Source organism: Cebidichthys violaceus, unplaced genomic scaffold (genome assembly GCF_023349555.1).
Source record: "Cebidichthys violaceus isolate CVI_PGR_0920_01 unplaced genomic scaffold, fCebVio1.0.p SCAF_118, whole genome shotgun sequence".
Taxonomy (NCBI): Eukaryota; Metazoa; Chordata; class Actinopteri; order Perciformes; family Stichaeidae; genus Cebidichthys; species Cebidichthys violaceus.
In genome coordinates this window covers 380,505-406,198 of record NW_027176283.1, presented here as the reverse complement: position 1 = coordinate 406,198, position 25,694 = coordinate 380,505, and the positions used below count along the sequence as shown (strand labels likewise).

General features: G+C 48.2%; 1 protein-coding gene and 1 long non-coding RNA gene across 3 annotated transcripts; one reads left to right on the top strand and one right to left on the bottom strand.

The window, feature by feature from the left end:
* The first annotated feature begins 352 nt into the window (after window positions 1-352).
* Window positions 353-18,460, top strand: LOC137868569 (lysine-specific demethylase 6A-like). 2 transcript variants are annotated; one of them, XM_068705434.1, is made up of 30 exons: window positions 353-839; window positions 981-1,044; window positions 4,264-4,372; window positions 4,607-4,656; window positions 5,066-5,124; window positions 5,207-5,327; window positions 5,414-5,468; window positions 6,321-6,355; window positions 6,943-7,036; window positions 7,121-7,247; window positions 7,724-7,822; window positions 7,955-8,174; window positions 9,059-9,196; window positions 11,134-11,259; window positions 11,356-11,427; window positions 11,523-11,630; window positions 11,735-12,115; window positions 12,497-13,356; window positions 13,875-14,004; window positions 14,170-14,275; window positions 14,374-14,579; window positions 14,682-14,743; window positions 14,937-15,011; window positions 15,094-15,242; window positions 15,363-15,477; window positions 15,585-15,772; window positions 16,115-16,256; window positions 16,349-16,475; window positions 16,872-17,042; window positions 17,166-18,460. In XM_068705434.1, the coding sequence occupies exons 1-30, from the start codon at window positions 661-663 to the stop codon at window positions 17,193-17,195; spliced, it is 4,398 nt and encodes a 1,465-aa protein (XP_068561535.1). In that variant the 5' UTR covers window positions 353-660; the 3' UTR covers window positions 17,196-18,460. The 2 variants fall into 2 exon arrangements, with proteins under 2 accessions (XP_068561535.1, XP_068561536.1); XM_068705435.1 differs by lacking the exon at window positions 9,059-9,196.
* On the bottom strand, window positions 18,390-25,688 carry LOC137868572 (uncharacterized). Its single transcript, XR_011102227.1, has 2 exons — window positions 25,561-25,688; window positions 18,390-19,560 (listed from the first exon to the last, which is right to left on the bottom strand). It is a non-coding gene; the product is annotated as an uncharacterized lncRNA (long non-coding RNA).
* Between the last annotated feature and the right edge of the window lie 6 nt (window positions 25,689-25,694).

Below are 25,694 nucleotides of genomic sequence, written 5' to 3'. Positions count from 1 at the left end.
GATTTCACTTTTTTGCACATGGGTGACACACATGTTCAGATAATACATTATTTTAAATATGTCTCCAGAATAATCATGGTATTAAAGATGAGTGGTTTGCATGAGGGGAAACGAATATTTAAGATTAAAGAATGTTAAAATTCTTATTTTTTTAATTTAATTTTTCATAAATAATGTTTTTTATTTTGTTTCTCATGGTGAATACACAATTCCAGAATAATCCCGGTATTAAAGAATATTTATTTAAGATTAAAGAACGATATATAGCAGGGAAGTCATATGGTGGGATCCGGAGGCTCCTATTGGCGGAAGAGGGGAGAGAGGGCGTGGCTAGAGCGGCGCGTGGGTTCGCTTGGGTGACACAATTATAACAACTTTTATCTTCGCGGCCGAAAACGCATTTTTATTGTCAAATTCTCACATCTTGGATTCCTGTACTCAAGTTATTCGTATTTCAAAATAGCGCAACAATATTACTTTGTGATGAAAAATGTGACGTTTGAGGAGAGCGCTTCTGTCCAACCCCGAAAGGATTTACTATATCGAATCGCATCGTTTCATCCTGGGAAAAAGTTTTTGATCGTTTTGTTTTCTTCAGTTTTTCGTCTTTGATTTTCGGCGGCGCAAACCCGTTTTGTCCCCCGCGTCCGCGATTTTTCCATGCAATCGTGCGGTGTGTCTCTCGCCGTCGCTGCTGCTGCTGCTCGGAGTCTCGGCTCGGCTTCTTCTTCTAGTGGTGATGAGGGAAAGAAAATGGCGGCGGGAAAAGCGAGTGAAACAGAGGAGGACTTTCCGACACTGACAGCCCAGGAGAGGGACACTTTGGCCGCGATCGACAGGTCGGAATAGTAGCCCCGTGCACTCACACAGACGCACACGTTGAAAATGAATTGTTTTATGTCCTTTTGCATGTCGACAATGTGTCCTGAGCCGCTCTGCGAGTGATTCTGAGCCGCCTATGTTGTCTTCTTGCTCTGCAGCTCACTGTTTGGATTTCAGAAGCTTCATGAAGATGGCGCCAGAACGAAGGCCCTGTTGATGAAGGTAGCAAATCTAACTGGATGTGTTTTTACAATTGATCCCCGGGATTTACTCCACAGCCTCACAACTAGTCAATGCATTTGCCCTCAACGAATGTAACTGAATGCAAAGTGGCCCACTCGCAAAGGAGACAAGGAGACCAAGGCCAGCTAGCCGCAGCCCCTCTGTTAGCCACTCAGCTAGCTCTGCTAGTTAGTTCCTCTCATCCGACGTACAGCGACCCTGCACCTGCCGCACACTTAGCCGAGTAACCACGACTCTCTTAAAATTACTGGCTTGTTAGCGTTAAAATATGTCAGTGTTTGTTGGGCAACCGCCCTTCGCCGTTAGCTTGCATAGCTAACGTTATCCCCTGCAGCGTTATATCCTTGTGCACTTTGCAAATTGTACCACCAGCGACCAGCGCGTCGTCACGGTTTTTGTGCAGCACATTGCACTTAAATGAGAAAAGTTGTCTCGTTGCACACATTACAACGCCAATGGTAACTAATATGTAGGTTTATCTGCCTACAAACTGTTATAATGTTGGTGGAAGTACCGTTGTAGCCTCCTTCAGGGTGCACCAAATACAGCTTAGCATATGCCGTGGCCACGTTATGTTGGGTTGTTCCGTGACATTGCACTGCTCCACCAAACGTACGTTTCCGAGTCGTAGTTGACAAACGTTACAAGTAACGTTATAATGGCTGGCTGCCTGTCCAAGATGGCGGGACATGGCGGAGTGACACCGATAGCTATATAACCCGTTTGATTTGAATATATGGCTCCGAATCGTTTGCTTGTCGCTAACGTGTGTCTTGAGTGTCCTCTCGGGTCTTTGCTCTCTGCAGAGACGTGTTCCCCTCGCTGACCTAAGTGGTGTCGCCGTCCTTTGTTTACAGTTTTCATTGCGCGCCCCCCCCCCATGTTTCGGCTCTGCATGTGCTCACGGGCTGCCAAGCTATATGTTAGACAGACCCGTACATAACACGCCGCTGTGCAAACACACACACCCTCCTCCACCTATCTTGTGAATGTATCTTGAACAGTGGATGGTGTTGGAGAAGATGGTGTTGACAGCTCATCGGCAGAGGGGCCATCCGCGCATCTGCTCGCTAGGTGGTGTGGGATACCTAGGAAGTGTGACTGCTCATCCAGCTGCGCAGAAGCAGCAGAAAGGAGGATTTTGACAGTTTGCGACACAATCAATGCAATCAGGCTGGGATTGAACTGAACAGTCCCTATGTTGTGCATGTTTTGCGGTTATTCTGTGCCTTACTCGATGCATTTGTGACCCGTGGCAGTAATGTCTGACCCTCTCGTGAGACAGATCTCGCTCCATACTTGGCGTCTTGGCACTTGCCTCGTCCGCCTGACTCGCATCTTCAGGTGTCGAATGAAAATACTAAGTTTGAGCTGTGTTAGTAGAGCAGACAGTGGCCTTGCTGTGAAATGATGATCGATCTACACTGAATACTGTCTTGTTCCAGCTCCAGGTTAACGTTCACATGCATATTTTTACATTGAGAAAGAAAACGAGAGCGCCGGCATTGTATGCTAATGAGGTCGAGGTCGGGTTCTTGAGAGAGGAATGTGTTGGATCCATTGTGGGCAGCAGAGAACATAGCACAGCCATAACTCTGATACCGGACCATTAAATGATCCAGAGCACAGAATGACACATTATGGAAATTGCTGATTGCAACGTCCATGGCGTTGCTTTCTATCCCCCCCCCTAATAGTGTCTTAGAAACAGAATGATGGGCTTTACTTTGCCATCCATACAGGCGAGTGTGGTAAGATTCCGTACGAGGTTTCTGCTCGCAGCTTGTTAGTTTTGAGTGACTACCCTGTCTGGCACTTCTGGCCTCGTCGCTGCACTGCCGCTTTATCTGCATGCAGATAACTGTGTGTTCAACGTTTCTGACAGAACTGGGTCACCGTTTCACCACCAGTAACGAGGTGGCAACGGCGTAAACTTGGGATAACTAGACGGGAGATGAGCTTCGAACGTGAGAGTGCTCTTATTTTATACGCGCAAGAATATCTGTCCATCCATTGTTTTATTTATTTTTTTACATTTTCTGCAGCAAAAAGAGTTTGAGTTTCATGGTCGTGATGGGACGACTGGTGCCGGTTTCGGTGAAGTTTGCATGTTCTTCCTGTGTTTGCATGGGTTTCGTCCAGGTTAGGGAGGCCAAAAGAGATGCATGTTGGGTATTAGGACTGCTGTTGGCTGAGCCACTGAACTGAGACTATTGTGTGGCATTGATATGCGCTGTTGCCACGAAGCGAGAAGTTTGAAATCAGTCGCATGGACAAACCTGGTCCCTGAAAGCCGACGGGACCAACGGCACCACTGTGTTACGGTCATATTGTGCACCTATTTAACAGTATATGCGAAACAAACAACTTTTCTTTGCATTTTTATATAAAAATCCACTCATGTTTTCTGCTTTTTAAAACAAAATATGACGTGTACTCGTACCGGCCATTTGACTTCCTCGTGCAGCTGCCTCTCTTTTGAATAGCAGCGTATTGACCAGCCGAGTCCACCTTTTGGTCTCAGTGCGGCTCCAGAGAAACTTAAGTAGCGGAGTCGCTCCTTCTCAGGTTTGTGTGGGGAGGTGACCTGGACAACATGTGCGTTATTTCTTTCTGCAACTCGACTGGTTCTCCGTTTGTCGACGGCTCCTCTTTTAACGGGTACCTTTTTAAGGCATCGGTGTCGGCTGAAATACAGCCGTTCATCTTCTGATCCCGTCTCTACTGTGCTCTACTGTACTGTACTCTACTGTGCTTCGTCTGTTGGTGTTGCTGCTCTTTTTAATGTCGGTAAAACATCGGTATGGCCCTTTAACTTACTTAAGATCTTCGAGTGAATCCAGCTCAGACGCAGCAGCTACTTTTTTTGCATCTTTTTTTTTTTTTATCAGGGCAGAAAGATCTTTCATGGAAGTTTGTGGGAAAAAGAAATGCCTTAAGCACAAGTCCTTATCTTATCTGCAGTAAACCTCATTCCAGTTAGTCTGAGGCTGATGTTTATCTGCTGAAAAGAATGGGAGTCCACTCAGCCAGTATTAGGGAGCTGACGTTAGCCATGCTGTGACTTTCTAAAGTTCTAGAGTGAGTTTCTCTCTAGATCCGTCCCGTGCGCGTACACACACACACACACACACACACACACACACACACACACACACACAGTTGAAAGACACCTTTGTGCATGTGTTCTCCCCGCAGGCCGTTCGCTGCTACGATTCGCTCATCCTGAAGGCCGAGGGCAAAGTGGAGCCGGAGTTATTCTGCCAGCTTGGCCACTTCAACCTCCTCCTGGAGGATTACCCGAAAGGTGAATAATTCCCCCCCCCACACACACACACACACACACACACACACACACACACGCTCCAGTGGTTCGTCAAGTCATGCTCTCCTCACATGTTTTTGTCCTGAGAGTACGAGCCTCTGGAGACGGGCAGTTGGCTCGAATCCAGCTGGACATAAATGCTGACGGTGCACTCTTTGCTCAGTGACGTTGATAAATTCTCAGCTTCCATCTCTTTTTCTTTTTTTTTAATTGCAGCATTATCGGCATACCAGAGGTACTACAGTTTACAGTCAGACTACTGGAAGGTAAGCAACACAAACACACACACACACACGTGCTTACTTTCTCATTCAGTTAGTGATATTCTCACACACACACACACACACACATGCAATCTTCCTTTCCTTTCCACTCGCTCGTGCACAGGAAGCACGTATGGTTTTGCGCTGGTGTAAAATGCGGTTTCAGGTTTCACGTCGGAGTCATTTTGTGCTCCTTTCCCGCTCAGTTGACACTCTGCGGTGAGATCGATGGCTGGTTATTGTTTGTTTTCTGAACCACGTAGCTGCAGGCTTATGTAAATATGTCTGAGACATTTGATTACATTGCGATCTGGGTATTCGGTTTCTTCGTTAGTCTTATAAATCTGTATTTTTTTTATTTTATTGTAGCTAATTGTCATAACGACCTTGCACCTCTCTCCATCCCACCCAGAATGCTGCCTTTCTGTACGGCCTGGGGATGGTCTACTTCCACTATAATGCCTTTCAGTGGTGAGTAGCAGCCGCCTGCACACACTCCTCGACCGTCCGCCATCACCGCATGTCTTCTTGTTAATGTGCTTGTCTTACTCAGGGCGATCAAAGCATTCCAGGAGGTGCTGTACATTGACCCGGGTTTCTCCCGGGCCAAGGAGATCCACCTGCGTCTGGGTCTCATGTTTAAGGTCAACACAGACTACGAGTCAAGCCTAAAGGTAGGTCCGCCCACGAAAAGCTTTAACGCACAATCGTCGTGCATTATTACGTGCTTTTACTGATTCCAGCCCGTGTTCTCTCTCAGCATTTTCAGCTGGCTTTGATTGACTCCAACCCCTGCACTTTGTCCAAAGCTGAAAGTGAGCGCCTTTCTTATTTATTTCACATGTTTGTTTCTTTATTTATTGACTTGTTAATAAAAGAAAGCGCCCAGCAATAACAAGAAGTCGAGAGAAAATGGGTTTTGTTTCTTCTTCGTGTGATTATTTCGCACGTCAATATATTTTTTCTGAACTGTTGTTTTCGCCGCATGTATTTTCACGCACAACGCAAATATTACACTGCGAATAAAGCAGCTTTTTGGAGCGTTCACACCTTAAATAGGCATCAACCGATCACGTCAAACTCAAATTCCCTCAGAGCATCGGTAAAAGGAAACTCCATTAGATAGCTTACAGTAGCTCAGGGCTATACAACAATGTAGCTCCGGACAGTTTGGATATTTATCATGTAACATGCACAGCTCATAAAAGCTGCATCTTCCCCAACGACCTAGAAAACTGCAGCGATATCTATTTATTTATTTGCACCAGCGTCTAGCTGTTTGCCTCTTTGTGTGTGTCCCCCCTCATTCCTATTCTCACACACACACACACACACACACACACACACACACACACACACACACAGCAAAGGCAGCCCCCGTCTTTCTTCCCTTCTCTCTCCCTCTCTCTCTCTCTCTCCCTCCATCTGCTGAGAGTCACTCAGGCAGCTTAGATCAGACACTGCAGCGCTCCAGACAAAGGAAGGTGCCGCCAGGAGTGCAGCTACCTATCTGGTCCGTTACGCTAAAACGGGCAACCTTGGCTTTCCGACACCTATTTATTGGCAACGCAGCACTACTTTTCAAAGACTTGGGAGGGGGGGAGACTAACTCTCCTCTCAAATAACCTCGACCTAACATGTTTCCTCTTCTTCTTCTCCTCTTGCAGTTCAGTTCCACATCGCTCATTTGTATGAGATTCAGGTAAGTGCTTGCTTTTCTATTTGCTCCCGTTATTCTCTCAAGGACGAGAGCCGTGTTGTTTGGCTCCCGTCATTTGTAACTGAGAAAATAAAGTGTTGATTGAATGCCGTCCAAGGCGACGGCACGTAAACCAGCCAGCGCTGTGAAGCCACAGGGCATCTGAATGCGGAGGGAAAGCCCTGTTCTTCTTTTGTTGATTATATTTTGAACCAGGTGCTAACAAATTGAGGAGGGAGCAGGACGCATGAGTGGGTGGCATGCGGGGAGGGGAGAGGAGATTACTCTCAGCCGATCGGCGGGGTTGCCACGGAAACAAGAAAGTCTGTCCCCCCCCCCCCCCCCCCCCCCTCTTTTGTATGCCGGTGGTCTCCCTCTCTCTTTCTGCTGGTTTCAGTGGAGAAGTACAGTAGCGCTAGCCGGCTGTGTCGGGTTACTAGTGCTGTGTCAGAACACGGCGCTGCACTGGAAGGCTTGGCTGTCGGCCGGGTGTTTTTAAAAAAAAAAAAAAAAATTAAAAATGTGTGTTTTTATTTCTCTCCTCTCGTCCCTCTCGCTGTCCTCCCTGTGGTTCACTCCTCATGATCCAGAAGAGATACCGGGCTGCCAAGGAGGCCTACGAGAGCCTTCTGCAGACGGAGGATCTTCCTGCACAGGTGAAGGCCACCACCCTGCAGCAGCTAGGTAAGAGCGAGCACAGAAGCGTATCTTTTAGAGGGAACTTTTATTTAGTTCCTCGGCGGTTGATTATTTATGCGTCTTTTCCAGGCTGGATGCATCACACGGTGGAGCAGCTCGGGGACAGAGCCAGCAGGGACAGCTATGCCATCCAGTGTCTGCAGAAATCTCTGGAGGCTGACCCCAACTCTGGACAGACCTGGTACTTCCTTGGCAGGTACGTCTCTCACACACACACACACACACACACACACACACACACACACACACACACACACACACACACACACACACACACACACACACACACACACACAGGTACATTCACAACCCCAAGAGATGATGTAAGAGCCTTGCAGTGCTTGAGGAAATTGGCCAAATAACCAAAGTGAAGTTATGATGATGAAAACCTGATTAAGTGTGTAACTGGTGGAGAGGATGACTTGGACAGCATTCATAAATTGGTCCTTAAATTCCCACTGTGTCATGGGAGTAATTGAGTTTACTTAGAAAGCTTGTTTTGAATTATCTTCAGGCAGTAAAAAGGGTTTGTTACACCGTGACAGTAAAGATCTGACGTGTTTCTTAATGCGGGAAAGAAGCTTTTTGTGTTAGTTCTTTGACACATTGAGTCATTTGCATGAATGCTTTCCATGTCTGTAGCGCAACGCTTACAGCCCGTGTCTCCCGCAGGTGCTACTCTAGTATTGGGAAGGTCCAGGACGCCTTCATCTCCTATCGGCAATCCATAGACAAATCAGAGGCCAGTGCAGACACCTGGTGCTCCATAGGGTAAGGGTCAATGTGTTCAGTGGAGGCTGCAGTAAAGTCACACTGTAACATTCTTTTTTTTTGCATGAAAACAAAAACAAACGTTGCTCCTCTCCATCTTCATCATCAATTCCCCCCCCCCCCCTTCCTCAGGGTGTTGTACCAGCAGCAGAACCAGCCCATGGACGCCCTGCAGGCCTACATCTGCGCCGTGCAGCTGGACCACAGCCACGCCGCCGCCTGGATGGACCTGGGCACGCTGTACGAGTCCTGCAACCAGCCGCACGACGCCATCAAGTGCTACATCAACGCCACGCGCAGCAAGGGCTGCACCAACACCACCGCGCTGACCCACCGCATCAAATGCCTGCAGGTGGGTGGAGGATGGGGGGGGGGGGGGGGGGGGGGGTGTTCAAAGCGAGAGGCGACCCGTGCAATGGCCGTCTGGATGCGGCATCACAGCTTACTGTTAATTGAACGCGCTGCTGTTTTATTTAATTTGCGCGCTCCGCCGGGGTCACTCGTTCCCAACGCTGTTGACTTCCGGCGTTTTGCTCAATCGGGCGTACGAGAACAAACGCAGATTTCTATGTAGCGGATACAGATCCATGAAAAACGATAAAATAAAATGCCCGGATCGCTAATTGAGACCGCTGAACCAGCTTCCCCATAAAACTGTCTCGTGTGTGTGTGTGTGTTATGGGTAGAGGACATGCAATTAGTAACACAACATGTAGACAGAGGGGAAAAGAACTCTGACACTTATGCAACTTCAAATGCCTTCCATGGATTTATCAACCGGGGGTGCTACCAATCCCCATATGTGTTAATCTATTCATCTATAATTTGTTTTTGTCCGAGCGATGTTATTTTCCTTTACATACGCATGAAGGAATGTTGCATTTTCCACCACCAGTTAGCATAAATCCATGGCATTAAGACGAGCTCCGCGGCTCGTGTTGATGGACCCGTTACTGTGTCTGGGATCACTGTTACTGTTACTCATCCAGCTGCCTCCTTGTGTGGTCGATGCTGTACGAGACGTAGGAATATTAGCCAGCCGAGGCACAATATCGTTTCCAGCCTAGCTTCACTTGTGTTATAACCTTTATCTATTGACCATTGCTGATCATTTCCTTGTTTTGAGGTCATCGTTTTGTTTTTTTTCCTTCCAAAAAAAAAAAAAAAAAAAAAAAAGCCTTGTGTTTTTATTTATTTATTTTTTTTGTTTTTTCACGTCGTTTTCCATTCCCCTAGGCTCAGTTGAGTAACCCCCAGCTCAGTAGCCCACAGGGTAAAAGTAAAATGCTCCCTCTTATTGAGGAGGCATGGAGTCTGCCAATCCCAGCTGAGCTAACCTCCAGGCAGGGAGGCCTGAGCAGTGCACCACAGCAGGTGAGAGACCAGATAGAGCAACTTACACCCCCTACTCTCTCCCTCCCCTCCCCTCCCCTCCCTCCCCCTTTTTGACTTGAGTGCGCACTCGGACACAGAGGCACGCAACGTACGCACAGACAAACCAGCGGGTCAACACGTGGGCATGCACTGTTGTCCACACTGACGGGTAACACTTGAGCTTAACTCCCCCTTCCACACTGTGTGTTTTTCTGTGTGTGTGTGTGTGTGTGTGTGTGTGTGTGTGTGTGTGTGTGTGTGTGTGAATGCAGATGTCTAAAGAAGCCAACACAAAAACAACCCCTCCCTTTTGAATAGCATTTCTTTCCCCCTCTGTTCCTCTCACATTGGGGACCTTTTTTTTTTTTATCTCTTTACTCATAAGCGCAATTCAATGAATAAGTCCTTTTTTCCCCTCCGCACTTTATCTCAAGTGTAACGTGTCTGGGGTTGTGGCTGCTTTACGGCATCTGTTTTTCAATGAGGAGGGGTCCGGCCAAGTGTTACCCAGTCCTGCACACACACACCCACCCCCCCAACCCCCTTTTCTTCTCCACCGCACAGTAGCCACTCGGCTTCACCCATCACGCTCACTTCAAGTAAACCCTTCCCTCCCCCCCTTAAACAAAAACAATGAAATAAATCAACAAAGCACTTGTGCAGGCTTTTGTTAATTCTTTCCCCATTCGATTTCTCCTTCTAATAATCCTGTTTTTTTTTTTAATCGAATGTGGTATTCAGGATTACCCCCCCCCCCCCCATACCCGCCCCCCCCCCCCCCCTGCAGTTCATTTACAAATCCAACCTGCACCGCTCTGCTGTTTGCTCCTAATCTGCTTTGGTTTAGACCGGGAGAGATTGCCTTTCTGAACAGATTAAAGTGTTTATAACAATTCTCACACTCATTGACATTGGGCCTTTTTGGGGGGGGGGGCACCCCCCTCTCCTAGTGTGATCGGTGAGGTCGTGCTGTCGTAGCGTAACCCCCCCCCCCTCCTCCGGCTTCCCCCCCCTTTCAGTAGTTGACCTTAGATGTTCTGCTCACAGAGGGCTCCAGTGACGCCCCCTCGTGTTTCCTCACCACTCACTCACGCCCATCACACGGGTCGACGCGAGTAGCTCTGTTGTGTCCATGTCTGTGTGTGCGATCTCTGTATTGGTTTTATCGGCTTTGACTTGGTGAGAGTCAATTCACTGTGAGACCCATTCCGGTGGGGGGTTGTCTTCAATGGGCCAGATGTGACTTATTACATTGATGTTCGCCCACTTTTTGGAATGCAAAAAAAAAAGCATAAATGAAACGAGCGATATTAGCTTGAGATATTGAGTTCTGGTGTCTATTTCCCGCCCCTCTGTTTTAGAGCAACAGTGAGGTTTAGTTGAGTTAAATTCCCGGGCAGTCACATCTGGCTCATAGGCTCCCTCCGAGGTAACGGTAAGGCTGCCAGTGTGCGGAGTGTGTCGTAACCTTTTTGCTTTTAAAGGAGTCATGCTATGCAAATGCCTCCGTGTTGCTCGAAAGCGCAATAGGGAAATACATGGAATGATGTATTAAAAGAGTCATTATGACGTCGTCGGGGGGGGGCTGCAGGTGTAGCGACGAGAGAACTGCCCACCCCCCGGGGCTGTTGTTGCCCTATGGTGCAACACCTTCGGATACACAGGAATGTTGTTGCTCTACCTGTCCTGCTTGTTTGTTTAAGCGGCAACACAGAATCACAGAATTGCTCTCTTTTTCTCTCCTTTCCTTATTCTCCATCCCTCGCTTTGCTTTGACCTCTTCCCACTTGCCGTATCTTTTCATCCATTTTGCTACTTGATAAACCCCCCCCCCCCCCCCCCCCCCCATGGCCTTTCGTTATGTCCCTTCCATTCACGTTCTTTTCCTCCTTGCTTTGGTCTGCACGCGCTCCCGCCATCCCCCCCCTCCCCTCCAGGCTTGCAAGCCCAATCACAGTGCGGAGGGCGGGGGTCAGTCTCTGCCCCCTCACGTGGGCCCGCTGGGCCAAGCAGAGGACCAGTCCTGCCCTGCCAAGAGGAGGAGAGCCTCCAGCCCCGCCAAGGTAAACTGCATCATTTACCTGCTGCGTTCCTCCTGCAGTAGTTACAGTCGTGCAGTTAAATCTGATCTGTTGTGCTTGTTTTTGCGTGTTTTTCAGGGTGATTCATGGGTCAGTAACCCACCACAGCAGCCAGTTCCCAACTGGTACCTCTCCCCGCAGAAATTACAGGTCAGTAAATAATTTTATCTCATATTTTACTTTATGCACGATCTGCGCTTTTTAAAATCTAACACTCAACTCTTTATCCACTGTCCGTCTTCAAGGCGCTGGAACAGTTGCGGAGTAACCGGGCCAGCCTGAAGCCCCCACAGCTTCAGATGCTGGGGCAACTGGAGGCTCAGTTCGCCATGATGCAGCAGCACCAGCACCAGGTAAAAAAAACAACATTTTTAACATAATAAATGATGTACGGTGCTCATTTTCAAGCTGTGACTTCATTTAAACTGTTGTCTTGTGGTTGTCGTCATGTTTACAGATGAGACAGAATGCCTCAGGAGGTCAGGCGCGCCCCTCGCTCCCCAACGGCCCCACCACCAACTCCCTCCCCTCCCCCAACCTCGGCCTCCACCCCGCCCGGCCCCTCCTGGGACTCCACCGGCCCCTCTGCCCGCCTCAGCCGCTGGCCAACGGGCCCGCGGGTCCCGGGGCACACGGACACTCGGAGCCCGTCCCCGCGGGCGACAGCAGTAACAGTAGTAATAATCAGCCGGGGCCCGCGGCCACGGGACCCAACGGAGACGTGCCTTACCTGCAACCTGCCGGCGGCGGCGACGCAGCACTGCTACCTCACACCTGCACAAGCGCGCAGACGCAGGACGCCGCGCCGCGCCAGGCCCTGCACCTAAACTCCTCTCAGGTTGGGCCTCACTTACCGGTCACCCTTAAAAATGCGACGTTATCGGTCGCTCAGCTTAGAAACGGATATAATTCTGTTTTCATCCTACTGACCTACTTGACTCTATCAAGTGGTTGCATGAAACGAGCTGTGAAATCCCTCCCACGAGACTGTAAATGAAAGTATGCGGGGATTGTTACGCACTTCCCTCGTGTCTGGTGCTGAGCCAAGATGTGTACGCAACACATGCGAGAATAGAAAAGGGTGCGGCTCACAACTATGAAGTTACAGCACGGTAGTCCACACAAACAAATGTTGTGAGCATGATAACGTAGTTACTAATGTCACCTTGCCTGTGCTTTCTGCTCCCCCTGTGTAACAGTTGCTCTCTTCTTCCTCCAGGGGCTTCAGAAGGGGTGTGTTCCACATGCGACAGGCTCCAGTAGTGAGGGGACCCTCTCTCACCCCCAGACCCCCAACTCCTCCATCGCCCCCGTGCATCCCAACAATCAGGTTGGACATTCCACTAGCGCCCCGTCGCCGCGACAGCAGGCCCACAACCACCTCCCGTCCCCTCCCTCCCTCCCCCACTCCTCTACCTCAGGTGGAGCAGCACCCGGTGCGTCCGCTACCAAAGATAGCAGCAGCAGCAGCGCAGCAGCCGCTCTCGGCAACGGGGGCTCCGAGGGCAAGTCGCCGAGGACGCCCGCGGATGGCAAAGCGGCGCAGGCGGACGGCCTGGCCAATCACGTACACTCGGGGGATGGCAAGGGAGCAGAGGGTGGCGAGAAGCCGAGCCTTAGCGCAGACAATCCTAGACTATCTGCCCTGCTGGCAGGGGGGAAGGGCCCTGTGGAGGGCGAGGGGCCGTCACAAGGGACGCCGTCCACCACGACGGAGTCCCCCAAGAAAGTCAACAACATCCACCCGGCCGTCCTGCCCTCCACCCCCCACGCACAGGGCAGCTCGGCTGCCTCCTCGCCCATCTCGGCCATATCCACCGCCACGCCCTCACCCAAATCCTCAGAACACACCCAAACAGGCGGCCACAGCCCCGCCGCCGCCGCCGCCACCTCTGCTGCACCTGCCGTGAACGGTAACGGCAAAGGAGGCATCTCGGAGGACTCGCAAAGCCCGCAGAAGGCCGAGCCGCCCACCGTCACCAGTCTGAAAGCTACGCCTCCACACGGACACGGCTCCTCCTCATCGTCGTCCTCCATATCCATCTACCCCAGCTCCACAGACGTGCTGAAGGCCTGCAGGTGAGGCCCCGCTTGAGTCCTCTCTTGGTACCTAGGCCTTACGTGTTACGGTGACGCTGGTTTGTGAGCTGCATCTGTCTGCCGGTTAAAAGGCTTTTTGCTGTATGTTAAATCGCTAACGAGAGAGAGGGATCAGCTGAGCGCTGTGGTTTGTGTTGACGATATCTCCCCCCGGTGGACTTTCAGAGCAACTACACAACCAAAGGGAAATAATTATGTAACTGTAAACAACACCGAAGTCTACTGGGCAGCCTTGTTGCCATGCAGATATTATTTAGCACAGATTATTCAGTGGAATATTCCTCCATTCGGTTGCACGAGTTCCTGCTTGTTTTACATATGATTTGTAAAACGCGTCGTCGCCCTGCATGTAGTTCATTTATTCTAAATCTCTGCTAAGAGCAGATATTTTTAAGATCTGAGGGAGGTATCATTTAACGGCGTGTTTCTGCCTGATTCATGATCTCGTCGGGTTGTATCACCCGTGCTGCTCCCACTTAAACCCATTCTCTGTGCAGAAACCTGGGGAGGAACGGTCTCTCCAACAGCAGCATCCTCCTCGATAAGTGCCCCCCGCCCCGCCTGCCCCCTCCACCCTCACCAGCCCTGCCCAAAGACAAGCTCAACCCTCCCACACCCAGCATCTATGTGAGTATCGCCCAAGAGGGCTGCAAGCCACTTCAGGAAGTGTTTTGTTGTTTTTTAAAAAAAAAAGTCCCGTTCGCTTTGACCTGATGAGTCTTGTTCATTAAAGCAGGTGGTCATAGTGCTATATGATATCCTTTAACTTCCTGTTTCCTGTCTGTGGACCAGCTGGAGAACAAGAGGGACGCTTTCTTCCCCCCACTGCACCAGTTCTGCACAAACCCCTCCAACCCCGTCACCGTCATCAGAGGACTGGCTGGAGCACTCAAACTGGGTAAATGCTTTTGCTTTCAGCGGGGGAAGGTATGCCGATCACAAAGACGTCCGTGGTTTAATTATCTGTGTCCCCATTTGTGTCCGTTCTCCCGGCAGACTTGGGTCTGTTCTCCACGAAGACGTTGGTGGAGGCGAACCCGGAGCACCTGGTGGAGGTCTGGACGCAGCTCTCGCAGCCCGCCGACGAGAACTGGGACCCGGCCGGCACCAAGAAAATGTGGCGCTGCGAGAGCGCCCGCGCCCACACCACTATCGCCAAATACGCCCAGTATCAGGCTGCCTCCTTCCAGGAGTCCCTACGGGTCAGTTCTGCTCCGGCTGTGAAAGCAAACTTTCTGACATCTATGGCTACAAAATAATCACCGGTAGCATGCAGCTGGCTTCATGCGTTTCTTTGTTTTCAGGAGGAAAATGAGAAGAAGGCATTAAAGGAGCCATCGGACACAGAGCCAGCATCAGCAGAGAGGTACCGAATGTTTTTCTTTATCTTTAGTTACTTTTATTTTGTTTATTTAGCCCCATTTAAAAAAAAAAAGGGTTGTGTGAGTTTGAAACGACATTAAGAGGCAGATAATCTCCAGTCTCAAATGTATCATTTGGAAGGTAATGAGCACATTAAACCACATGTGGCTAACTGTGGATTTCCTTTGTGTCTGCAGTGTTGCCCGCAAAAGAAGGGGACCCTTGAAGCACATCAAGTTTGGAACCAACATCGATGTGTCGGACGAAAGGAAGTGAGTCTAGATCTGGATTCGTTGTCTTTTTAAGACGCTTCGTAAACATGTTTTTATGACACCCACACTCTCTCTCCTCCAGGTGGAAACAGCAGCTCCAGGAGCTCAGCAAACTGCCGGCCTTCGCTCGCGTCGTATCAGCCGGCAACCTGCTGAGCCACGTGGGTCACACCATCCTGGGCATGAACACCGTTCAGCTCTACATGAAGGTCCCCGGGAGCAGGATAGCAGGTTAATGCACAAACCGCCGCGAAAAACGTACTTCTGGTACAAATGATTACTGCGGCTTTCGGTGCTCCGGTTTCCAGAGCGTGGATTTGTGTCACTCAAAGAGGTTCTTGTCCCTCTCAGGTCACCAGGAGCACAATAACTTCTGTGCCGTCAACATCAACATCGGACCGGGCGACTGTGAATGGTTTGCGGTGCCGGAGCCGTACTGGGGAGTGATGAGCAACTTCTGTGAAAAGTAAGATGGACGGGAGGGAGGTTTAGAGATAGAGGGCCGTCTTCTGCGTAAGCCACACCCTCATCCGATCGATCCCTTTATTCATCCCGACCGTCTTCCCCCTCCAGGAACAACATCAACTTCCTGATGGGCTCGTGGTGGCCCAACCTGGAGGACCTGTACGAGGCCGACGTGCCCGTCTACCGGTTCATCCAGCGCCCCGGCGACCTGGTGTGGCTCAACACCGGCACCGTCCACTGGGTGCAGGCCATCGGCTGGTGCAACAACATCGCCTGGAACGTCGGACCTCTCACCGGTACGCCCGGGATTGTGGGTCGTGGGTTCACGATACTCAAGTCGCTGGAGTTCTTACTAGTGTGAACACTTGCATGGCAAATTATTAAAGACACGTACTCCTGGCAGCGTGTTTGCCTTGTCTTACACAAATGTTGCCTGATATGGTGACATTTACTGTGATATTTGAAACGCTTTTCTGCTGATTAGTGACCTTTTTAGTTAATTACTGCGTGATTTGATTCCCTGTTTATGCATTTTCTTTTTAGTTATATGATGGCACGAATACACTTCCATAATAACCAGTGCACCTGTTTACGCTGGTCACGTAATCATGTCAAATAATGTGAAATATGTCTTTCAGCCCACCAGTACAAGCTGGCCGTGGAGCGCTACGAGTGGAACAAGCTCCAGAGTGTCAAGTCCATGGTTCCCATGGTGCACCTCTCCTGGAACATGGCACGCAACATCAAAGTGTCCGACCACAAGCTGTTTGAGATGATCAAGTGAGTCAGCGAGTCCCTCAGCGGGGTTTAGTTTGCGTTATTATGAGCTGGGTGTTCTTTTCCGAACGTGACACAATGCGTCGTCGTCACAGGTACTGCCTGCTGCGGACGCTGAAGCAGTGCCAGTGGGTGAAGGAGGCGCTGGCGACGGCCGGCAAGGAAACGGTGCTGAGGCCGCGGACCAGGGACGAGCCGGCCCACTACTGCACCATCTGTGAGGTCAGTAAGCACACACATTTTAACGGTTTTTTTTTTTGTGATTTTTGGACATTGTGATCAGATGCTTCGTTGGCATAGAATGAAAGGCCGACTCAGTTTTTTTGTGAGCTAATTAATGGACACGCTAATGGGATTAATTTGAATGCAGGGCTTTCGGCTGTTTAGCTGAAATGTGTCCATATCCAATTAAATGTCTGCCGTCATTGTGTCCTAGAAATTGCTCTGTTATTCACTGTCTAGATGACATCATCTCTGCAGTCTCAGATTCGCAAATCAAAGCTCCGTTGCAATATAGCAGGAGCGACACCGAAGACGTTCAGTCGTCGCCGCCCCTCACGTGTGTGTGTGTGTGCGTGTGTGTGCGTGCGTGTGTGTGTGTGTGCGTGTGTGTTGCAGGTGGAGGTGTTCAACCTGTTGTTTGTGCGCCGCGAGCTCCTGTCCAAGAAGCAGCACGTGGTCCACTGCCAGGACTGCGCCAGGAAAGGCAGCGCCACGCTGGACAACTTCGTGGTGCTGGAGCAGCACAGGATGGAGGACCTGATGCAGGTCTACGACCAGTTCACATTAGTAAGTCACCAGACCGAGGAGGGAGGGGGGGGGGGGGGGAGACTAGAGGCGCTTGTTTCTTCCTTCAAAATGAAGGGAAATTAGTTAGTTTTTAATTGTTGTGTGTGTGCTCTTCCTCCTCAGGCCCCTCCTCTTCATTCATCTTCATCTTGACATTAGGTGACACCTCCTTCTTCGTCTTCTGCTGTGGAGCCATGAAGCCCCCCCCCCCACACATTCACAGGAACTTGTATTAAGAATATAATGAAAAAGAACAACATCTACATACGCGGACCATTTCTGATATTCAGGAAAGCCAAGGCCGTCTCCCCCCCTCACCCCCCTCCCTTACCCACCCATTATGGCTGGTCTCCATAGCCACGGCTGGAGGCTGAGGCGGCCGAGTGTGTCTGTCTATGCAACCTGTTTTTTTTTTTTTTAAGTGCTGGGGCCTGGCCCTTCCAGAGGGGGGCGCCACCGAGCTCGCTAACAGGACTTTGTTTCTCCCCTTCTCCCTTCCCCTCCCAGCCCCTCTAGTGACAATGGTTCAGCCCTGTTTTAATGGAGGACTTAATCAAAAACGGTTGGGAACGGGGGGAGGGGTGGGATTCTTAATGCGTGATTAAAAATGTTTTGTAGATACTTGTTAACTGTCACAACTGGCAACACCACCCGTAAAAGACTACTGACTTGACAAGCTCTCTCTCTCTCTCTCTCTCTCTCTCTCTCTCTCTCTCTCTCTCTCTGTCGTTATGTTTTCTATTCTGGTAACAGGATGAAATGTTGGCTTTGATTTATAGAATTTCCCCAAAAATTCTTTTCAGTTTTTCCTTCTAAGGAGCACTAGCCTAACTGGTCTTTTTCTATGGTAGATAGTCATTTTAAGACTCTTTGGACAGCAAAATCTCCAAAAAAAATTGTAATGTGAAGAGTTAAGGTGATTTTCTTTTCTTTCTTTTGTTTGTTTTCTTTCTTTCCCTTTCTCTTTTTTTTTTTTTTTACAGCTGTTATGTTTTACCGTTTGTCTTGTTCTTTTCAAAACTATGACGTTTGTTTTGTTTCTAGGTAAAAAAAGGAAAAAAATTAGAAAAAAAAACTTACTAGCCAAGTCACAAAGATAATGGGTTGCACATAGACTTATGGAAAAAAAGTTTAATTTGTGATTTTTGTTATGTTTCTAATCTTGATGTAAATTTACACTATTTATAAATACATATTTATTGCTTGAAAATATTTGTTGATGGAATGCTGTTATTTTTTTCCAGAGTACCTGCCATTAAATTTGAAGGAGTTTTGTCATTTTAACACAACTCCTCTTACATTTTCTATATATAAATAAAATTGCTTAGCAAGCATTGTACAGAAACGGACATTTAAAATTGTTTTATTGTTTGAAGAATGTTTTATGATGAGTCAATAAACACAACGTTGTCAAATTATCCATGCTCTTCGGTTCCTCAAACGTTTCATACTCCTTTGGTATCATTTACAGGAATAATACAAACAGAGAGGCTTATAGAACACAGGCATCGATGTTTAGAGTGACGGCCTGAAACCCAGCAGACAATGTAGCTGTAGACTGACACACACAGAATCCTACACTGAATGCCAGGTCCAGAACTTACCCAGTATCTCAAAATGGCATTTTTATTTCAAATAAAATTCAGTCAGTCCTCCGAACTACCCGTGCAGTCAAGGATTAGCTCCGTCGAAGGCTGTCCTCTTCGCAGTGGGTGTACATTCAAGACATTTTCTTTGAAATTCAAACGCGGCGAGGTAGAAAAAAAACCCACAAGTGAAAGTGTGTGTGAACTTCAAATAGAAACCGCCGTTCGAAAAAGGGATTCCAAATACGCGAGGAAGAAATACCTCAGCGCATTTGAAAACGTACAAAAAGAGCTGCAGAACTGTTAGCCCGTCGTCCTCAGGTGCTCCGAGTGACGTGCCTGCCAGCGGAGACCCAGTAGCCAGATGTAGCTGCTGCCAGCCCCACAGGATCTACACTGACTACTGAGCAACCGCCGGGGGGCCCTGCGGCTCGGGAGCCAAAATGGCCGCACGGCTGCCACATTTTCAGCCAAGACGGGAAATGAGGAGGCGGGAAACAAAAAACTTCACGACCAGAGGGAAAGTGTCACCAGTGTCGGCCACTGCTGATGTGATGCAGGTGAGGAAGTGACTAAGAATACTCTTCATTAAAATGTGTATACTGTGATACAGCTCTAATGCAATGACAGCCCCTCAAGACAAGATGGCAAACCGTCTTCATTGTAACCAGACAGAAGCTCAAAGATTGTCAGAATATCTAAACAGTGAATCAATACAAAAAATAGAAGACAGATTAGAAAAGAGCGTTTACAGATTGTGGTGCATGCGGCTAAGAAGCTTAACAGCCATTTCCCTCCTCATCTCCCTCTTTGCCTTCTTGAGTTTACAGTCCCTCGAAACCAAGATGGCGACCATCTTGACTGCCACAGATGGACGCCTCCATCGCCTTTCCTGGAGTGACCGTCTGTTGTTGGAGAGTCTGAAGGGAGTCCTGAAAAAGAAAGACACTGGGGGTGAGAATCGGTTCTATCACGAGAGATGTTTGACTGTGAAACTGCCAACATTTTAAATTCAACATTTGAAAGTGAGAGTTGAATTCTGTGGAGGTGATAAAGCAGGGCCTAAGGTGTACTGTCATATTGCTGCTGTTGTCTTTCTTAAGTACTTCCACAAACACTTTTACTTTGGCGGAGGCACACAGGGAATAAAATCAAATGCGGTCTGTAAAGAAAGAAAAAAAAAAAGAAATCGTGATTCGAGGAAACGAGATGCTAGTTTTAGAACAGGAAGTCTTCATCAGTTAAGAAGATTAAGACTTCCTGTTGGCTGTCTGAAACGACAAAGACAGGAAACCTGAGTTCTGCGATACAGTGACAAAAGTTACGAGAGATTGGGGGGGGGGCAGAATGGCTACGCAATGTATGCTGAAGTGTTGCACACCACACTGTCTCACGCTCAAACTCTGTCATCACACGAGGTGTTCAATGGGGGTCAGACTCAAAAAAGTTGGACCACAGTCCCTGAACTCTCCCTGTATATCTTCCACCTATATCCTATATATGGCAGTGATCCAGCAGAGAGGTATGTGAACTCTGCTTGGCCCGGACCACAACCCCCCCCCCCCCCCCCCCCCCCCCGCCTGAAAACCAGACCTCCTAACAATGTCTCCCTGTGTCGCAGTGGGGGGAAAAAAGGAGAGAGAAGGAGTTAAACCAGCAGTGTGTGATCAATGCCCTATGCCCCCCCCCCCCCTCTCCTTCCTTCCTGTTCCCTCCGTCTCTGCCCTGCCTCCTCTGGCGTTTCCGCCTTTGTGAGAAACAGACAGGTGGCCATGACTGCTAATTTAAACCGGTCCGATTGTCTCTGCATGCGTTTCCCACAGCTATGTATAGATGCCTGCAATAAACCAAGTAGGTCAGTGTGTGACACACACACACACACACACACACACACACACACACACACACACACACACACACACACACACCGGACTCTGACCTCTAAAATTGTCTGACTTTTCCATTCATACACTCCCACCTCTGCTGCAAATGATCCTCCCTGATTGGCTGTCACTATCAGCCAATGGCAGGGCTTCCTGCTGCCCATTCATAAAACCCTGGGTCATTGAGGATAATGTAGCATGAAGGCACCTGCAAAAAAAGAGGAGGGCGAAACCCTTTTTTTTAAAAAATGTATTACTAAATTAGTAGTGTAAGTGGATTCATGTCACATAAATACAGATAAAAGAATAAACGGATGCTTTTATGGGTTAATAACTGATATGGATGCATATTGGTGGTGTAATATCAACTGAGTCTGTTTATCGTCTGTTATGTGTCTGTAATTGCAAATAGCAAATTCCCGTTTGTGCGTTTTGATGTCTCAAAATCAAAATTTCAATATAATTAAATTAGCGGAATTTCAGGTGACATTGCATCCTTTAAATGTCAAAGTTTTTAAATGTGTCCTTAAAAGTCCCACTCTGACACAACATTCCTGTGTGTTTAATGAGTAATGAGCTGAGGGCCCCTCAGGCCGGGATCATTTCCCCCCTTTTTTTTGTTTTCTCAGTCTATCGCTCTCACTCTGTTTCCTCCACCTCGTTCGACTCAAAGGCGCAAACACGCTCAACTTGAATCCATTCCAGTGTTGTTTCATCCACCCCCTGTAATTACAACCCCTGCTAGTTTTCTGACCGTTTTCAGTGTTAACTGCCTCTTCCTCCACCACGTTACTATATGGAAACGTGTGACTGTGTCAAAGTGACTCACTTATATGGAGTCTAATGTGTGACATCCACAGCACAGACCTTAGCCGCATTCAGGATTCAAGCTGAATGGAACCTTTTAGAATACCTTTATGAAATGTTCCCATTCAGTGAACAATTCCTACCACTGGTCAATTAATAATTCATAATGTATGGCAATCATTCCATCTGCTCTGGCAGAACACAGTGACAGGAAGGATGTAAATCACCAGGTAATGTCTGGGCCTCTTTGTCTGTGTTTCGTAAGCACAAAAAAAACACTCTAAAAGCTGAAAAGTTTTAAATATATATAATGTTTTAAGTAATAACATAATATATTTATGACTGAAACAGCAAAGATTGAAGTAGTTATTGTGGGAAATGTATGAATTAACTAACTCGGTTAAAAACCCACGTATGAGTCACAAACAACAACACATCACAAAATAAAGCATGTTAAATCACAGACGGATTATGAATCTTATTATATGAAAGGTGCTGTTTTATGTACGTTCTCTGTAATTTGGGGGATGAATGTAGCTCCACTTAGCCGCAGGATCAAATCCATCCGCTCAACAATACAAACTGTCGCCTTGGTCGCATGATGTGATGGGAAGGCATGTTTGCGATAGGCAATCCAAGATAATACAAAAAAGAAAATGAGAGGTGCTACCCATTGCTATGGAAACGGAGAGTAATTAGCACAGAGTGCTGTTGAGAGAAAAGCAGAGAGAGAGAGGGAGTGAGAGGCAGCGTGATATTAGTGTGCGTGTGGGATGTTGGCCTGCTTTCAGGAGACGAGGAGGAAGAGGAGGGGGATGAAGTCACGGTCGTGCAGGTTTTCAGGTGTCGTTGCACGCCGGCGGAAGACTCGATCTTTCATCGTGAAGTCGATTAAGACATTAGCACTTTTTTCGCTGGAGGAGGGAGTGAGCGACAGATTTCCTCCGCGCTGCTGCAGCCCCGCATGTTCTACACGGATGTGTCTGTCCATCTGCTGGTCACGTGATCAGATGGGACACACCTTCCCATCGCGTTCGAGCATCTGAACAAAGACTAGAGCGAAACCGACGACAGTTTGTGAGGCTGTCTTGCTTTGATATATTTATATATACAAGCAGGAGGGAAAGGAAGCATCATGGGAGTCAAAAGCATTGATGTTTGATGATGTCACCAAAGAGATTGTTTTCCAGGATGTAAAAGTCATATACATTTTGATATATAATACTTCTGTTGCTTAAACTACATTTGGTGATATATTACATTAGATAGATAGATAGATAGATAGATATAAATCTATATAGATATATAGCCCGACCTGGTTTCTAACTGTTTGGAAAGACTGCGGCTGCAATCTCACTGGTACAATTTTGATAAAACTGGAAGCAATTGCGCATCTCGTCACCGATCGGCGCCTTGGCTCGCTTGCATCATTCACGGCGGATTACTTCTTTTTCTTTTTTTGTAATCTTGTGCAATCTTCATCTCCGAACGTTTATTCACAAAAGTGACTCTACCGCAAATATCCTGCTTCAAATCCACACATTTCTACATGTTTGCACAGTGGGAGCAGCTGATAGTTATAGGGGGTTCGAGGCCTTGCTCAAGGGCCCCCGAAAGTAAACTTCCGCCCCTTCATACAGCTGCTCTTGCCCCTCCCCCCCCCCGCATCAGTCCAACAACAAATCTAATCTAAAAACAATGTTTTAATATGTCAACGCTGAGAGCATTTTCACACGGCACAGACTCTACAGAAGCACAGACTCCAAACACCCACACAGTCGGCTCACAGTTCTTCTGTTCTTTCGAGCGTCGAGCGACCTCCTCAATCACTCTCTTTTCTGCAGCGGCTAATGGCAGCCAGGAGCCCACGGGCGCGTGTACGCTACGAACAATTATGCAGATGTGCGCTAAAACCACTTGGCGGCATAATCCAACATTCAGTCCATTATAGTAATTGTCATTAGCGAGTGGGGGCGACTACAGCTTCGACAGAGATGCTGAAGAACAAGGCAGAGCGACAACTGGTTTTATGCAAATGTCACAAAGCCCCATTTATGATGTCAGATGTATTGTCACTGTATTTCTGTAGTTAGCGCCGAGCGTGGTGTGTGTGTGTGTTGTGTGTGTGTGTGTGTGTGTGTGTGTGTGTGTGTGTGTGGTGTGTGTGTGTGAGAGAGAGAGTGACAGCCTGTTGCTTTACAGGCAGGAGCTGTGAACCTGTTCAATTTATTAGAAATTTCAGGTTTTTAAGGGACTGTGCACAAATGATTCGGGGAGTAGGCGGGGGTCAGAAAAGGGGGCGGGTTATGTCGTTTTTTCGTTTTCCTGGAGATTTTGGGCTAAGCAGGGATTTTGTTATTTTCTTGCGAAAGATGCTGTAAAAAAGATTGAATAGTTTTATCAAAATAATTACGCAGAGGATTACTTTTGCTATGAAGGTGCGTTTCGCCATATATTTTGTGATTTTATGTTAATAGGGAGCTTTTTGTTTTTAGAAAGTCAAATATACAGGGTTCAGCCGCCCTTCCCGCCTCGATAACTTTCATTACAATCCCTAACTTACGCCAAGGAGGTTGTGTTTTCAGTTTGTTTGTTTGCCAGCAGGATTACGGACAAACTACTGACATGATTGTCATGAAACTTGGTGAAAGGGTATCGCGAAGAGAAGAAGTCACAACATTTCGGAGCGGATTGGCCTTGGCGCAAACCATAGTCGTGGCCAGTTTTTTCCCCCTGTGGTATTCTGCGTATCACACCAGGCAGCGCTGAGGTCATCTGACCACTTTGTCCAGTTGTAATGCATCAGCTGGGAGCTTACGGGTTGTCATGTGAGGAGGCAGCATGTCAGCAGCTCCAATAATGTGGTTAACTTAAAGAGGAAGGCGAGGAATGCATCCTGAACTCAACCCAGTCCTCCTCCTCCTCCTCCTCCTCCCCCCTTCTTCAGTCATGGGTTCTCCGCTGGGTAATCACATACCAAAAACACAAGAATTTCCCCCTCTCTCCTCTCCAGGCAGGGGCTACCCCCCCACACCCCCTAGCTGTCAAGCTGACTGGAGTTCACCAGAAGCAAACCGGAAACGATGTGAGTTTTTGCATTCAAACTAAAAGCATCTCTTGTGGTGATATTCTATGTTATACTTGCAGTATTAGCCTCCAAACTTTTAATTCTGGCAAATTAAGACACAGCAGATATTAAAGGGAGGTTGTATTTAGATGATAGTAACATCGCATAATGTATCACAGATGAAATATTTGAGAGGATCAACAGAAGCATGTGATAAGTTCCCTCTTTCAATTGAGATTATATATTGTTCTTCTTTGTTTTATGTATAGTGTACTGATCAGACAAATATGCCTGTGACAAAATGCGGGGAGAAAACTAATCGTTTTTTGCGTCACTATTGCAGCTGCCCCTTATTATGAAATAGGTAACCGGAAGTCTAGGTTTTATTGGAGCGTCTTGACGCTCGTGGGCAGCGGTTCGGAGAGCGGCTTCCAGAGCGGTTCCCAAACTGCCTTTCAATGTGAAAAAAAAAACACAGAGAAGAAACGCCGGGACGCATTCCTGAGACCCAGAGACACCCATGCCCTACCGTGACAGACAGACAGAGCGCGTGCGCGCGCGAACCGTGCGTCTCTGTGGGGGTGGAGAGCTTGGAGACCACACACTTTGCGCATTACACCCCCCCCCCCCCCCCCCCACCACCACCACCACCACCACACACACACACAGCACGAGAACGAGCAGCACACTTTGCCCCTCAAAGTAGCAAAACATTTAACTTGCAGAAAAAGAAAAGTGACTGTTCGACAACACTGTAGATTTGGCTTTGAGTTTTTTAAAAAAGGACAGTTTGGTGCGTAAAAATGCCGTTTTTAAGCAAGTGGAAGACTCAAATGTGCTCCCCGAGAAGCCCCCGCATGGCCAGAGAAAAGCATAACTGAGATGATAAGGTGGACTTTGGACAAAGTGCGCGGTTAGTAGCGACAGTTCGCGTTAACTAAAAACAATAATACCGGGATTGTTTTTCACGTTTTCCCAGTCCGATCACACGCCGCGTTTGCGCAATCTGCATGGATCGACTGCGATCGGCTGATGGTGCCACCGAACGTGAGAGAAAAAAAAAAAAGTCTGTTCAATTTCCCCCTTTCTCCAACAACGGACTGACCGAGGCTGGAGGGGGGGGGGGGTTCTTAAAGCCCACCGGAGATAAAGTGCCGAAAAGTGTCTCCACTTACCGTAGCTGCGTCTTGCTGGCCGCATGTCCCCATGAGAGTGTTGTGAGAGTGTGTGCGTGCGTGTGTGCAACGGAGACGCATACCGATGCTTGAGGTCGGAAGCGCAGCGCGACACGTCAACGCGAGTTGCCTCC

Excerpts from the sequence above, each read along its gene's own strand:
- LOC137868569 (XM_068705434.1), top strand. The coding sequence starts at position 661 with ATGCAATCGTGCGGTGTGTCTCTCGCCGTCGCTGCTGCTGCTGCTCGG. Across the intron at positions 7,248-7,723 it reads ACCTGGTACTTCCTTGGCAG|GTGCTACTCTAGTATTGGGA; the intron begins GTACGTCTCTCA and ends TGTCTCCCGCAG. Across the intron at positions 15,243-15,362 it reads CCCCGGGAGCAGGATAGCAG|GTCACCAGGAGCACAATAAC; the intron begins GTTAATGCACAA and ends TGTCCCTCTCAG.